Raw genomic sequence first — 16061 nt, 5'->3', positions numbered from 1 at the left:
AGTGTGGACACCTGTCAAAACAATGATTACATATCAAGAATGGCTCCAGATGAAAAAGGAGATGTTTGGAACTTCCTTCAAGTATTAGTTTTGCAGTCCTGAGACTTTCAAAGCCAGTTGAAGACCCCTGATATATGCATGTATAATACTTAGTGGAAGTTTTTAGTCCCCACAGATGGGCAGTTTTTTCCCCCCTTGCTAATGAAGGCATTTCTTTTTTTGCTTGACAAGTGGAAAATGTTGCCACCTGTGAAAAGATGAAATGGGGATTCTGAGTGGACCCTTTGTCTGTGACTGAGCTTTTCAGGATTCCTGACTTTGGGCCAGCTCTCAAGAGGAATATTTCTAATGTTTGTTTTTAACTGTGGCTGAGATTGGATCCTTAGATAATTTTATCAGTGCCACAACAAATTGTTTTATGGGAGGAATATCCTCATGTTTCCTCTGTCTCTGGACTCACTGGAGCAGAAGTCTGTGATTCTCGTTATGTTAACAAGATGTTCTTAATGTTGATACTGGCTTTCCTTTCCAGCATGTTTGTGTTAGGTACAGAGATGGGACTCCTTCTTTACTTATTTATTAGCATGGGTAAATCTGCATTCTCCTCTAAAAATTCAAGTCTCTTAGCACTGGGATTCTTTTCTAGCAAAGACAGGTATGTGTTGAATCAACTTCCTGAGCTTAGTTTCAATATTACGCAATAACATCCCATTACTTTTAACAATAACATTGTTGGAGAATGATAAATTCATCCCTTGCAGAATTATTGTTGGCACGCTACTGAAAGAGAACACGGGTTGATTATTGTGGTTGGTGAAGATGTTGTTCCAATCCTTTGCTGGTGGGAGGGTGCAGCTCTCCTGGAGGCTGTGGGCTGTGTTCTCCTGCAGCACATGAGCTTTCGTGCCATTATTATGCCCCACAGATCAGCAAAAGATTTCCTAACAGTGTTGTTGCTGCTGTGATCCTAGTTCAGGTCTTTCATTGTCTGCCTTCCCGTATTCATGTTCTTACTCCTTTATCTCTGCTTTTGTGACTTCCCGTGCTTTCCTGGAGGATGCATGTTAATTTTGCTGCCAAACAATTTAAGATTTTCCTTACAGTGGTTGGCTAATGAGGTTTTCAGCAAGTCTTTAACTTAACTTTCATACAGTGACCTAAACTGATGAGAGAGAAATGCCTGATAATGAGATTGTTGTTGGGGCAGTGTTTCATTCAGCAGCCACAGGAAATAACTGGTGCCCAATGCTGTAATTCCTATTACAGAGGATACAGATAGGAGACGGTTTGACTTGGTGCAGCAGCAGCTTTCTTGCTGGCTTCTATATGAAGGTCAATGGGCCAGAATGCGAGCCTAGAGCAGAAGCAGCAAGGACTGCACAAAGAGCAGGTCTTAATTTGAGACCAAGAACAACTACGAGGTTACCAAAGGCTTCTCCTCCACTAAAAGCTAAAGCATGATCTTTATCCACTTCTGCTTTTCTTGTAGGTGCTGCAAATGGGAACATCTGCACTATGCACTTCACTCGTAAGAGAGAAGCAGGAATATATTTATTGATATAATATTATGTAGTGATTTAACAGCAACTTAGCAAGATTTGAGATGGCTGGATACAATTGTCTATTTACTGCATAGAGGGGAGTGTTAAACACGCACATACAGGAGGCCCTCCCATTGAGTCACAAGGCTCAGAGTGGACCCCCTTGCTTTCTCATCTCCTTGAACCGCAGAGGTAAGGAGCCCAGGTGTGGCTGGATCCACTCCTAATCCCAGACTTGGTCAATGGTTTGTGTCTAAGGGACCATATGTGCACAATCAAACTACTTGCACAACAATCTTAGCTTTGCCAGATGAATGACCAGCTCTGCCTGCTACGTACGGCACTGGGGAGAAAATGAAGATGTATATGGAAGAATTTGCTGTCCTGCACACACCAGCAGCCAGTACAGCAGCCTCTCACGTCCCGTGTGGCCCACAGAGGTCGGATGTCTACCAAGCAACAGCATGTACCTTCATTGTGTGACTTGGTGGATGCCTGTGTCACACAGTCTGAGCTGAGATGGCAGCCATCAGTGGTTGTCACTGAAATACAGACAGCAGGGACCAGAACCTGTTTTTTTTTTCGTAGAAGATTCAGTCCATGCTGAAATGAAACACTGTTTTCCAATGTTGTTTTGCTCCCCAGGGCACACAGTGAGAGCACACAACCCTTCAGTTATACTTGGCCAAGAATTTTGGACACCTGGAGATGTTTGCATCAATATTAGAATATCTTGGGAAGGATTCATTGGTGATACACATGGTGTTGTGAGGTGTCAAGCCCTGATTAAATGCTCTTTACTGTGTAGACACATTTTATTACAACTGACATATGTTTGGAACACCGGTAGAAAAGAAAGCACATCATCTATTTACAATCACTACACATTTACATTATATTATTTACAGATAATGACTTTAGTAATATATTTGAGCAGAAAATATAGCAAATATCAATACGAAACTGTACAGGGCTTAATCTCATGTCCTATAGTGGAGTTGCATTTCACTGTAATAATAAATACAGTTCTATATTTACAAATTTTTACTTTAAAATCTATGAAATGAATTTTAACAATTTCAAGTTTAAAATATTTGATCAAAATATTTCAAACATGCTTATAAAAATAAGACATGGAGCCTTTAGGACTTTCTGCAAGCTAAAAAAGTTTTGATAAAAGAAGCTTTCTTTAACCAGTCTTTAGAATTATAACATTACTTTGATTCTCAAATCACTTCACAGACTTCTTAAATATAGCGAGCTGAAAGGAATTTCACTGACATTAAGCAGCGCAGCACAGACAGACCCCAGTTAAATTAAAGCTAAGTAAACATGATAATAGGTATTGTGCAATGGTTGACTGACCCTCTGTTTAATTCAAAGTGGTTTCAGGCATCATTCCCCAGCTGTATGCTGCACTGCTTCAAAACCCACAAGAGATAAAGGATTCCGATAAGTTCTCAGCTGACTTTATCATACATAATTTCAGCATTGGTTCATTTTTTTTTTTTTTCCTGTCAGCCAAAGTCAACTGATGCCATCTGTAACTGCAAAACTGCAAATATGCCAGTGTGAGTGGACAAGAAAGCCAAGGCATATCCATTGCTGGCAATAGAGTCTTCACTGTGAAAATCCATCCTGCGGGTCCCAGAAAGTTGCATATACAGTAACACATGAACAACAGCGACCATCTGTAACTGATTTCCTTAATTACTGGGCTAGCCTAACTGTGGTAATGTTCAAAAATTAGTCTCATTCACCTAGAAGTTGAGTGGCCATTAACTGTGAAGTGATTACTGGGCTATTAAAGGTTACTCCTCTGGGAGCTATTTTTAACAAAACTGTGCACTTCCGTGTCGTAAATGATCAGCTCACTTGAGCAAAATATGCCAGCTCTAAGAAAAGATGATTGGAAGCCTCTGATGGCTCAGCCAAGGTCAAAGACTGCTTGTCTTCTGGGCAAAGGAAGGGAGCTCTGTACACTTGGAAAAGGTCTGAAGTCTTCTCACCTAATTGCTTGATGTGTAAATGTACACATCATGATTCAGCAAAGTATTAACATATTACAATCAAGAGAGGTAACTCTATGTTCATCTAATCTAACCGACTCCTAAACTAATGCCATCAGGCATCCCTGAATTCCAATAGCTGCTCCAAAACCTTTTTTGGCAATGTATCCAATTTGAACTTCCTCAGTGACAGAGTTTTCGTTCCAAGCCGTGGCGAATTGTTCTACTTGGCAATGACCGTTACTGTCAGCAATTCACACCTTTATTTTTATGCTGTGTATACACACCTACCATCAACCTCCATGGGATCTTACCAGATTCTTCTCCTCCTGACTTAGTCCTTTCTTTCAAACTTCTGTTTCCCAGAAGTAGCTACTTACAAACTGTGGTCAAGCTGCTTATTTGATAAGCTTTTCTTTTTTTTAAAAAAATACATATATATATATATATATTTGTGGCATTCAAATGTTTTACTTTCCCAATGTTCTTTATAGCATGTGAATACAAAAACTGTCTGAAATATTCCTGTGGTGCTTGCATCAGTGCTAAGAACACGGATCACAAAACCTTCGCTCCTTCTTGTATTCCTGTACCTAACTATTAGTTGAAAAGACACAGAGACCTCCACATCTTCAACTAATGACCTGGAGAGGCTTTCTAGAAATGCCTGGAGCAGGACTATCATTTTCATTCCTAGACGACTGACCTTACATCAGTGTTTTTGTATGAGTGCCTTTCATACCATTTATTTGTACTCAACACGCCAGTCTGCCTGTATTCGTGACCTTCTGCGTAGTATTTCCTACCCTCAAATTCTATGAATGTCTAATCTGTCAGTATTACCAACAGTAATTCTACTGGCATGCTGGTAATTCATGACCAGATTGTGCAGAAGCTTAGTAAAAAAAATACTCATGTAGCAATGGCTTGCCATTTATGATTTCATTCTAAGTGCTTATCAGGATTTTGATTAATTGCTTTTATATTGTATATTAATTCTGTAGATTTTGCTGGCAATTCAAATACTTTGTCATGTCAGACAACTTCTGAAAAACCAAACCCAGCAGCAGGTAAACTATTAAATGGACTTTATCAGTTGAACAAGGAGCTTCATTGAAGTATATTCTGCAAAAACCTTTAGGTTTTCCAACAGGACTACTCTTTCACTTAGATACCTTGCTGAACAAGGGCCACATGCAGGCATTTATAAAAACAGACTTGGCACTGAATATCTATTATTAAGATCAAATTATATTAAGTAGGAAAAAATAACAAAAAAGCCATAACACGAAACAAACTGTGCCAGGTGGTGTGTTGAAGAAAAACATTACTGATTCAGCACAGTATTTTTGCTCTTGACCATCCACCTGCTCTTCATTCCAGTAGCTCTGAAACAGAAGGCTAAACTATTGGATTTTCAGCCTGCTGTGATTTTAGTCATCATCTGTTTTGTGATGCATGTGACAGTAATTCAGAGGCAATCTCTAGCTTGAAAACACACACCCATACTTACTTTTGGGTTAAAAAATTTTGTAAACATAAATATTTTCTGCATTGCCGCTGAAACTAGCGACATGGAACAAATGCTACGGATGAAATATTGCAGCTTTCCGTCATTTGATAAGACGATGGCATGAGTGAATTGCTGGTAGGCATGTCGTATGATATGCTAGCACTTGTGAAGGTTACCAGTGCTTGTGTTGAGTCACAAGATTGTTTTTCTATGTCTTCTGAATTCACAGAGATCAGACTAGCATGTTTTGGTCTCCTCCATAAGAGAGTTTGCTTTCGCAAACTTCCCAAGTCTTCCTTGAAGTGTGGATTGAACAATATATAAAGGAGTGGGTTTAGACACGCAGGCAGTGGGACAATCACCAGCAGGATGGACTTTATCACTTCTGGGCTGATAAAGGTAAGATTTAGTAAGGAGGAAAAAGATAAGAAGGCTACAGGGCAATAAAGAATGCAATTAGTAAAAAGCAGCAAGGCTATATGTTTGACCATAGAACAATCCCAAATATTGTCTAGTTCTCCCTTTTCTAAACTGCAGTAGAGCTTTGTATAAGCAATAGTCATTACCAGGAAACAAAGTGAGTTCAGCAATACTAGCGCTACCATGTAGCCCATAGCAGTGGGTTCTCCAAATGGTAATGGCAAACAAAGTGGAGAAACCCCATACTCACTACCAGTGAGGAGAGGTATCACTGCAATGACTAATGCCAACATAAAACAAAAGAAAATGGCAATTTTTACACTAGCAATAGAGGATTTTGTTTCAAACTTTGTAGCATGCTTTATCGAGAAGGCACGCTCAAGCGCAGCCAGGGTAAGGAGGAAAATGGAAGCTTCTGAAGCAAAAATGGAGAGAAGACCAGTCATTTGGCAACCAATTCCACTTTCCCACTGTGCTCCATACTGAGCAAAGCTACCAAAAGTTGATGCATCCACACTAGCCAGTACTCCACTGGAAAGACCCATCAAGGCATTTACAATACCTATTAGACCAATCAAAAGCTTTATGGAGGACATATACAATGGAGATCTGAAAACTGTAGCTGTCACCAGCGCATTGCAAACAAAGGTCAAACCAACGATGGTCCATACTCCAATTCTGATCAGCCAGCTACCAAACAGATGATCGCATGGTTTGAAGGGACCTGAAAAGACAAGGGGAAAAAAAAAAAGGAGAAAGGAAAACTCATGTAAAGTAAAACTTAATTTTTCACTTTGTTCTTAGTGTAGCCAAGCAGAGAATTTTACTCCAAAAGGAGATCTGGATGTTTTATCTTTCTTCTGTGTAATAACAAATCTCAATAACACACTGCTTATATGCACGTTGCATGAGTCTGTCCCTCAACCTGAATATTCCATTTTTGTTTTCTTTTTTTTGATGTTTGTTTTTAATCTACTAGTACAAGTACAGTGTGATTGCCATGAAAAATTCTTCAAGAAAGAAAAGGACAGCTACACCTTCCTTTTGCACTGACTATGGGCTTATATTTATGCAGAACACCAGGTGGGGCAACAGGAAGCTTCCCAGAAAAATCCTGAAGGCTTGCCTCTTCCATTAGTAACTGGATACATATTTTACTGTTGTTAAACTAGTAGCTGGAAGCCAAACTTTCCTCTGAAACTACTGACTGGATTTCTTACTTAGTGAATGGAACATCCAGTTCATAGTTTCAATGAATGCTGTGATGTGAAGCTGAAAAAGATCTCTCTTGCTAAACTAGAACAAGTTGCTAATGAGTCCTGGTGAAGTTTGATGTAATGGATATAGACAGATACACTTTGGCTGCCTAACAGCATGTCATTACACACACCCAGACCCCTTTGCAGTGTCTTTTCAGAGAAGTGCTTTGCTCTTCATTTTCTTATCCTCACTGATTGTATGAGGTGACTCAAATGACTTTGACCTTTTAAAGCTAAAGGCCAGACTTACTTTTCAACATCCAACGCAAGAGGAAGAAAACTTTAATACATGGAGAGTTAGAAAGAATAGAAAATCTCTCTTTGAACAAATAAATTCTGAATAAATTCAGGATGATTTTTTTAATCTTTTGTCAAGAATCTGGCATGGATCCTTAAAGGCAAGTTTTTGAGAATGAAAAATGTGGGTGCCATCTTTAAGTCTGTCATCATCTCCATCATTCTCACTGAAGTAATGCATACTAAATATCCCATCTTCAAAAGACAAATGAACTGTAATCTACTAGTTTGGACTGAGATCCTATGAGATCTGGGAAAATTCCATTTAGAAGAAAAAAAGAATGAAAAAAAAAGAAGAAAAAAAGGAAGAAAAGAAGAATTACTTCAGCTTTGCAAAGGTAAGAGAAAGCAAAGATTCTGTTCTACTATTACAGAATCACAGAATCACGGAATTTTAGGGGTTGGAAGGGACCTCTAGAGATCATCGAGTCCAACCCCCCTGCCAAAGCAGGCTCCCTACACCACGTCACACAGGTCGGCGTCCAGGCGGGTCTTAAATATCTCCAGAGAAGGAGACTCCACCACCTCCCCGGGCAGCCTGTTCCAGTGCTCCGTCACCCTCACTGTAAAGTTCTTCCGCACATTCGTGCGGAACTTCCTATGCTGTACTTTCATCCCATTACTCCTAGTCCTGTCTCCACGCACTACTGAAAAGAGACCAGCCTCACCACTATGGCTCCCACACCTCAGGTATTTATAAACCTGTCATAAGGGGACCAGTACCTCTGAAAAGGAAAAGAGAGAGGATCTGCCATAGAACTGTGTGAAATTTCTAGTACATTCATAGATGAATTCAGTATCTGCAGAGTTTTCCAGACTTTTGTGCAGAATTTTGTATTATTGTACAACACATTACTGCACATACATTGTACCCATCCTAGTTTCAGATTCAGAGTTCGGTATTGAATTTAAAATATCCGGTAATATTGCTCTTAGATTCCCTGTTACTGCATCTAAAATATCCAGTAACATTGCTCTTAGATTCCCATCTTTTGGCAGTTCTATACCTGGAGAAGGCGAACATTGCACTGAATGATGAGCTTTCAAATCTTCTTCAAAGTCGAGAAGAAAATCTTCAAAGTCACGCTCGTCTGTGGGGGAGAAAAATACTCAGATTTGACACTGCATTTTTCAGGAATATTTCTTTTTGTGCAAGCTGCAGAAAAGTCCTGGGTATTTAAGGCCTATTCTCATCTCTCTGCCTGCCAAACTGTAAGCAGAAGCAGATGCATTATGCTTCCTTGGTTCTACACAGGATTATTTAAAAAGCTGGCATCATCACTTCTCTGAAAGCAATCACTTTCAGAAAGGTGCTTTCTCCTTTATTTGCAGTGTGACAACTGTGTAGGAAGGAGTTAAAAATACAAATTCCACTGCTGTGCCCCTCTATTAAGATTTAACCCAGGTTCTTGCGTTTCTTTGTGTGTCATTGATCCAGCATGTACTCTTGGCTCTGTTCTTGTTGGAACTAGCCCTGAACTCTGAGACCTACTAGTCTTCAGGAGTGGAGACAGCACAGTAGGTTGGTATAACATGTATGCATGCATTTATATGACAAGTCAAATAACAGAACTTCTGATGAAGGGGGAGAAAAATAAATTTCTGCTCTGGAGAACAGATGCACTCTTGGTACCTGACAAAATGAGTTCCCTGAGCATAGGAACGCTCAAATAATATATTGTCAGGCAAGAGAGGAAGAGGCTGCCTCTGTGACTGTGAAAGAGTATTGGATAAGATTAAAATTGCAGGCTGCTCACGTGAAAAACCACAACCTTCAGGGAGATTCAAAAATGAAAGGTAACAGTTACCTTGAATTTGTAACAACCCAATATCCTTCCTGGGAAAATCATCAGTGCTGCTATTCTCATCTTTGTTCCATTGGCTGGAGATTTTGTAGTGGCTCTCACAAGCTCCGAAGGCACAACACTGATAAGCATATGGCATTTCCATGACCCTGTAGAAGAACATTGAAATATACCATTGAATGATATTGGCATAGAGCACCAGATACTTCATTGTACTTCTCTCTAATGTTAGTGCAAATTAACTTGGTTAAATAGCCAGAATTGAAAGTAAAAATATTTATGGGTAAAAAATCAATCATGATGATGCAAACTGAAGATTCACAGATAGAATTCCCCACCAGAAATGTAGATGATTTCTAGGGTACTTGTAGTAAAGGCCTTGTAGTAAAGGCCCAGAGAAATTTCTTACATGTTTTCACGGGAGATATTGAAGTAGAAGACATGACTTTTACTCTTGAGTGAATGTTACTCTGAGAGTTCCATTTCTACTTTGTCTTTTAATAGTTTTTCAGTGTAACTCAGCGCTCTCTCCGTGTTACTTTCTTAATGGTTTCTTTTAAAAAACCAAAAGATCATCACAGAATCACAGAATCACACAGAATCACAGAATGACCCGGGTTGGAAGGGACCTCAAGGATCATGTAGTTCCAACCCCCCTGCCTGGCAGGGCCACCAAACATACACATTTACTAGATCATGTTGCCCAGAGCCCTGTCCAACCTGGTCTTGAACACCTCCAAGGACGGGGCATCCACAACCTCCCTGGGCAGCCTGTTCCAGGACCTAACCACTCTCTTATTAAAGAACTTCCCCCTAACGTCCAACCTAAATCTTCCCTCTTTTAACTTAAAACCATTTCCCCTAGTCCTGCTATTATCAGCCTTTTCGAAGAGTTTCGAATCATGACTGTGCCTAACCTCTCTAACAGGCAGAACAAAAATCTCATTTCCCAAATGGAATTTCTCCAGTTTTGGGAAATAAGATCTATTTTTGGATTCATATTTTATGTCTCCACATCAAATACTTTTCATAGTAAAATGGCAACAAGAAGATTGCCTTTTGTATTCAGACCGAGAAAGTAGTGTTCTGAACTGAAAGGTGAATGAATCACAAATGCAGCATATTTATTAATTGTCACAGGAATGAGCACAGACGTTGAAGGACACTGGATGGTCATTCCTCATTTCTTTAGTAAAACTGGAATTCCTAACACAAAAATGGGTACTGGCGTTTTTCAAAGATGGTGAGGTTTTCTATTGCCAGAAAATTACTGACTTCCAGTATGTTTTCAAATCCATTTCTTTGTGGATGTGCAATTTCTGGGGTAGTATGGAAGAACTACATATATACAACTTCTAAAGGCTACTCCTTCTGTTCTTGATGTATACTTTATGCACTGGAATTAAAGACATTTAATCTGCAGATCCCCAGTAGTAACATAGAGAAACCGAACAATTCAACTTAATTTCAAGAGAGCAATAAACCTTCAGAGGCAAAGATGTGACTAAATGTTATTCTGACTTAAATTAAGAAGAACAAAATAAAATTGTACCTTACTACCAGGTTACTTTCAAGAAATCAGTCATGTAAATTAAACAAAAACAAAAACAAATAAAAACCAACACAAAACACTTCAGAAAAGGAAACGCTGAAATTCCTATGGGGTGATCACTGCAACAATTGGTGTTAAACCTTTTGAAGTCATTAATAGAGCTGTGGAAATAGCTAGTGGGTGTTTTAGGTTCAAGAAGTGAAAGCAAGGAGCTGCAGAGAGCAGTGAGGTCAGCCTCCTCTTCTCCAAGCTGGGCAGCCCAGTGCCCTCAGCTTCTCCTCATGGGACATACTCTCCAGCCCTGCTACCTGCTTTGTTACTCTATTCTGGATGTTTCCAAGGACTTTAATGTCCTTGTATTGTGGAGCCCAGAGCTGTGCACAGTACTCAAGAAGGGGCTGTACTAACGCTTCCTGATTTTAGATCAAACAGCAGGGAACACAAGGTTGTTTTCCACCTCACAAAGGTGCAGGGTTGGTTGATGGTGAATGGGAATGCACAGTTATGACAGATGGAGCTAGTTTCTGAGCTCTTTACAGCACTGAATCAAAGCATCAGATAAAGAGCGAAGGAGTGGTTGGCAGTGTGATTTTACTTCCTCATAGCTTGCTAAGGCAAGCTGGGCTCGGCTCTTTGAGCATTCTTGAGCCATTGCTGAAGGTGGGGCAGATGATGCTCAGCTCTTTGATGTGTTTGTGTATTGAACAGCAATGATCCATTTAGATGAGCAAGAAGCTTTTATACAGGAATTTGTCTTTAATGTTGTAACCAGTGCCTAGTTCCAACAATTAGAAAGGGTGAAATTTCATTTTGTTTCAGATCTCTGTTTAAGTTGGTGCTTCATGCACTGTCTGCAATGATCCCGCATGAAGTCCTAGCCTCGTTTTAATGTATGGTACAAGTCCTAAAGGATCCAGGATAGGATTTTACCCTATTCTATCCTGAATGGATATACTTTGCTCTTACAGATGTTAATCAGCTCTAGATATATCAGACATACTTCTTATATCTTTTTAAAGAATTAAGCCATTGCCTGACACTTCATTTTTAATTACTCATTCCAACTAAACACACTGTAGTTGCATTTTAGCAATATATATGTAATTTATCTAGTGAAAAAAACCAAACACAATAAGTATAGTATTGATAAAAGAATTCAAAAAATCTTAGCTGTACAATTCAGTTAAACAGCAAATGGTTCTAGGACCACTGCAAGTATATACATGGTCTCTATGTTTTCATATGTTTATATGTCCATATCTATGGACTATATGTTTTCTATTTTGGAATTATCACCTGCCTCAACATGTTGGCAAGGTCAGTGCAAGAAGAAAAACAGGCAGAAGCTCAGGCTCAGACATTCACAACTTTATATGATACTTGCTTCTTGACCTCTGAGACTCATTTGAAGACTTACATAAGGCCTCTAGTACTTTGAACATTTATGTTATAAAGTAGTTTCACACACTGGCCAATCTCCTCTGTGACAGACTACAAATACTGAGTATATTAAGTCTTTTAAAGCACATGACCCTTGAATCATTTTTGCAGCTCTTCTCTCTATTTATATTAAAATACCATCATAGAAGTACTCCAGTGTGGTTCTATCCAGTGCTTTATTCAAACATTTAATCATCTCCCTACTTCTGCTCATGACACCTTTATTTATAACTACACAAACTCCAGTCCTTTCCATCAGTAGCACATCTTCTTGAGTTGTCTGTACATAATGACTTATGGAACTCTTCCAGCGCAAAATGCAAATCTAGTGAGGATATAAGAATGGAGCCTTCCTTGCAGACTTTCAAATCTGTATGGACACAGGCCTGGGCAATTGGCGCCAGGTGGCTCTGCTTGAGCAGGAGGTTGGGCTAAATGACATCCAGAGTTCCCTTCTCATCTGTACCACTCTGTAATTCTGTAATTACATTCATACTGTTGAACTGTTTTCAATTTTATGGTATCAAAAATTTTATATTAAAGTGAAGAAAAAAATATTTTTCAGTTTGTATCCTCCAATTAAAACATGAAAATCAAGGGAAAGTTAAGGGACACCCCACAGATTCCTGAAATCAGAGGCAAAATTATTTACTGTGACTTCTCTGTGGTCATGCAGTGACTGGCAGCGCTGTGAATAATCTCTAGACAACATTACCTTCTCGTTTCACAAAACGAGTAGAAAATTATTAGCATCAAAATGTTTAAGTAATATGGCAAAATTTTGGGGGGTGGTTGGACTCAATGATCTCTTGAGGTCCCCTCTAAGACCTGCAATTGTGTCATTCTATGGCTCTGTGTTGTCTGAATCTTAAACAAAATACTACAGAAAAAAAAAATGGCCAAATATCTTGAAACTTCAGTAGCGTATTTTTGGTATTTACTGAGTTCTCTCTAAACACAAGGGAAATTCTGTAAGCACAGGCCAAGAGAAAGACATATCACTAAGGTGCTAGCAATATTGCTTTAACAGCTTTTGAAACATATCACCAGGAAGCAGATGTGGCTCATATTAACCAAGTACTGGGGTTAATATTTCAAAACACTTCAGTTTCTTCAGTTAAAAGTGAGCACAATAAAATAAGACTATCATTTTTATCATATTTGCTTTGGTTTTAATAGCACAGATCAAAGACTGACAATATGAAACAACATGCGTTACACACTGACACACCTTCCACTGCACATGAACACAAATGTAGCTTATTAGTTTTAATGACATACTCACTTGAGTTCAGGAAAATTGTCAGATGATATCAAACTTTGTAGTGCATGATTTCCTGTTAATTTTAAATGAGTTAAACCATGTAGCCCCGTCACAGGAAAAGAGGACAAAAGGTTGGATGACACATCCCTGCATAACAGCAAATAAAAATCAGCTTATGGGTTCTCTTTTAATTCAGTACTAGAAGTGTCATGTTGGAAAAACAGGATGTAGTTTTCCAAACCGATCAAAAACAACCATGTTATACACAAGTCTCAGTCAACAGAGCAAAACCACAACAGCACTCGGGAGTGTACACCTATATTTACAGCAGAAACCTAACAGTGATCAAGGGAAGATGGTAAAGTAAGCAAAGGCAGAAGTTCAGATGCATTCTGTTTTCTATAACTCCCTCTCCCTTCCACTTAGTCAGTAAGCTGTTTCAGTCCTCTTCATGTAGCAGTCTACACTGCAATACTTAAGACGGTCAGTGCTTGAGAAGAAGAAAAGAGAGTCTGATGCCACTGGCATGTTTTTATGGGTGGACTATAGTTCTTGTCCCTTGGACATCTAAATCTAAAGGGCTAGTCATAAAATAGGAGACTTGTTGATGTACTGGTCTTCAGCATTTTTATGTTTAATGTGCGTGTACTTTTGCATGCATATGTCCTACTGCTCACAACATAGTTAAATACCAAAGGTGAAATTCTGGTCCAACTGAATTGCTGAACTCTACCATGACTTCATTCAGATGAGGGCTACAGAAGTGGCATTTCAGGTAACACTTGGTACAATGGTTTATGTGTGTGGTTTATGTTCAAAGGGTTTTTCTGTGCTACTGAACAAAGGCAGAATTTATTGCTGGCAGCATGACGTTCCCATACTCCTGCAAGAAAGCACTAAGGAGGATCCCTCAAAAAGGATGCCATAGGCAATATTCTCCTCATGGACATTTTCCAGTCCACCATTCAGAGGGGTGGCTTAGTCCATCAAAAGAAATTAATGCCTCTTTTCAAATGTTTCTTTCCTGTAACTCCCCAATCAAACTCCTGGATTATCTGTGATCAGACACCCGTCAGCATGCATTTGTGAACAACTGCAGAGCAAGGTAACTCCAGAGGAATTCTCTTTCATGTTGTCCCCAAGGATACACCCTAGGGATTCACCTTATAGAGGTATTGCAATTATAGTGAGAAGAAGGAAAAAGTAAAGACAGAAGTGCTTATAAGACCTGCAAAATTGGATTTTTGGTGTTTTGTCCATGAACTACTCTGACTGAAGGAACTAAAGAAGAAAAACTATTCCATGCAATGAGAAACAATGTTTGTAATTTAATTTTAAATCAATTTCCTTAGTTTTGATATGTGAATAATAAGGCATCCGCCCCACTGTTAAAAGGCAGTAAAGGACTAATAAATTGAAAGAAGAATGACAGATAGATACACTGATATGTTTCATGGAGCCCTAATCACCATGATTACACTCAGTGGTACATGCAGCTTTGCCATAATACCTATGGGAGTTGGTGAAGTACAAGAAAGCAGACATTTAGATACAGATCTGAGAGACCAGAAGATTAGAACAGAGACAGCCTCTATTTCTGCCGAGTGGGGCAACTAACAAGTTACCAGTGCTTTGTATGCTCTTGCAAGAAAAATGTTAACATTTAAATGTAGAAGATATATAAATACTTACAGTTTGATCAGAGATGGTAAAGAGGAGAAGGCACTGGGGTGAATAATTTTAATTTTGTTCCAAGCTAAATCCCTATAAGAAAAGTGAGTGGAAAATTACATACCCACTGAGTGAATATGGAAGTTTTCATACACTTGATTAGGGTGCCTAAATATAAAAAAGGTATTAATTACATGCAAATATTTTCAATAAACTGCAAATCCCATGCTGCAAAATCTTATTGAAATTTTAAACATTATGTTAGTCAGCTAATGGTGTTAGTTACTAACATGACAACATTCTCTAAGACTTCTTAATGCCCCTTACAGTCTAACTCAGTTGTTTTCAGTCTGCTTCAGTTTCCCAAGGCAGCAGAAAGAGGAGTGGGGTATACAGACTACTTCTAAGAGGCCCTTATGATATGGCTAGAAACAGCAAATCCATTGTCACTAGATTTAACTTTCTAGTCACAAACGTCACTATGCAGGAAAAACTGAAATGAATAAAAGTAGCTACATAATGTATTATGTATGTACTGGCTCGATCCTGCAAATACTCATTAGTAATTGCTCTACAGAATTATTCTTCAGTGTCTGTATGAACACTGGAAACATATGTAAGTTTGGAATTTACGATGGCTGCTCTGAAATTAATACCTCCTATTTTATTAATTTGGCCCATGCAATCAGAAGTGGATGTTGGTGGTACAGCAGTAGAGGTTGAACCTTCCCACCAATATTCCATTACATTTTGCTGCTGTGTGACAGCCTCTATCATAAATATTTAGAAGCAACAGCTTTTATATCTGTAAGTTTGCATGTTTGAATTCGTTGTTCATATACTAAACAGTGTTTATTCTGCTTTCAAAATTACAGCTTAACGGATGAAAGGTCAAAGTAAGGTGAAGTAGAAATAAGGATTTCTTGTGGCAGACAGTGGAAAGACAGTGAATAGATAGCGAATATACCCCATGTGTTTGAGCACCAAGGTGAACCACCATTAGTGTTGTACTCACAGAGAACGAAGAGAAGCCAGCTGCCGGAATGTATCTGCTTTGATTTCATCAATTTCATTATGATGCAAGTCACTGAAACAGTAATAAAAATTCTGTCAGTTTGAAAGGTACCCAGAAGACACTAGGCAGTATTGTAGACCACTTATGATCCACTTCAGTACATTATAAGGGTACGTATTTGGGTATGTGAAACTGGTCAGCAGTAATTGAATTAATGATGCTTAAGCAAATTCTATCTAGATGCCTCTTTTTAGGCATTTTAGGATAGTTTGAAG

The 16061-nt window shown here is 38.9% G+C and overlaps 1 protein-coding gene across 1 annotated transcript in view; it reads right to left on the bottom strand.

Moving 5' to 3' along the window:
- Positions 1-2309: 2309 nt before the first annotated feature.
- Positions 2310-16061, bottom strand: part of LGR5 (leucine rich repeat containing G protein-coupled receptor 5) — a 79013-nt gene continuing 65261 nt past the window's right edge. The window contains exons 13-18 of the mRNA XM_015855892.1: positions 15787-15858; positions 14793-14864; positions 13122-13247; positions 8848-8993; positions 8047-8130; positions 2310-6207 (exon numbers count right to left, since the gene is read on the bottom strand). Of these exons, the coding sequence (XP_015711378.1) occupies positions 5117-6207; positions 8047-8130; positions 8848-8993; positions 13122-13247; positions 14793-14864; positions 15787-15858 (1591 nt within the window). The 3' untranslated portion in view covers positions 2310-5116. The remainder of the gene's footprint in view (positions 6208-8046; positions 8131-8847; positions 8994-13121; positions 13248-14792; positions 14865-15786; positions 15859-16061) is intronic.

The sequence above is a fragment of the Coturnix japonica genome, chromosome 1 (genome assembly GCF_001577835.2).
Source record: "Coturnix japonica isolate 7356 chromosome 1, Coturnix japonica 2.1, whole genome shotgun sequence".
NCBI lineage: Eukaryota > Metazoa > Chordata > Aves > Galliformes > Phasianidae > Coturnix > Coturnix japonica.
Note: the sequence above shows the minus strand (reverse complement) of the source record. Positions and strands in the feature narration are given on the sequence as shown.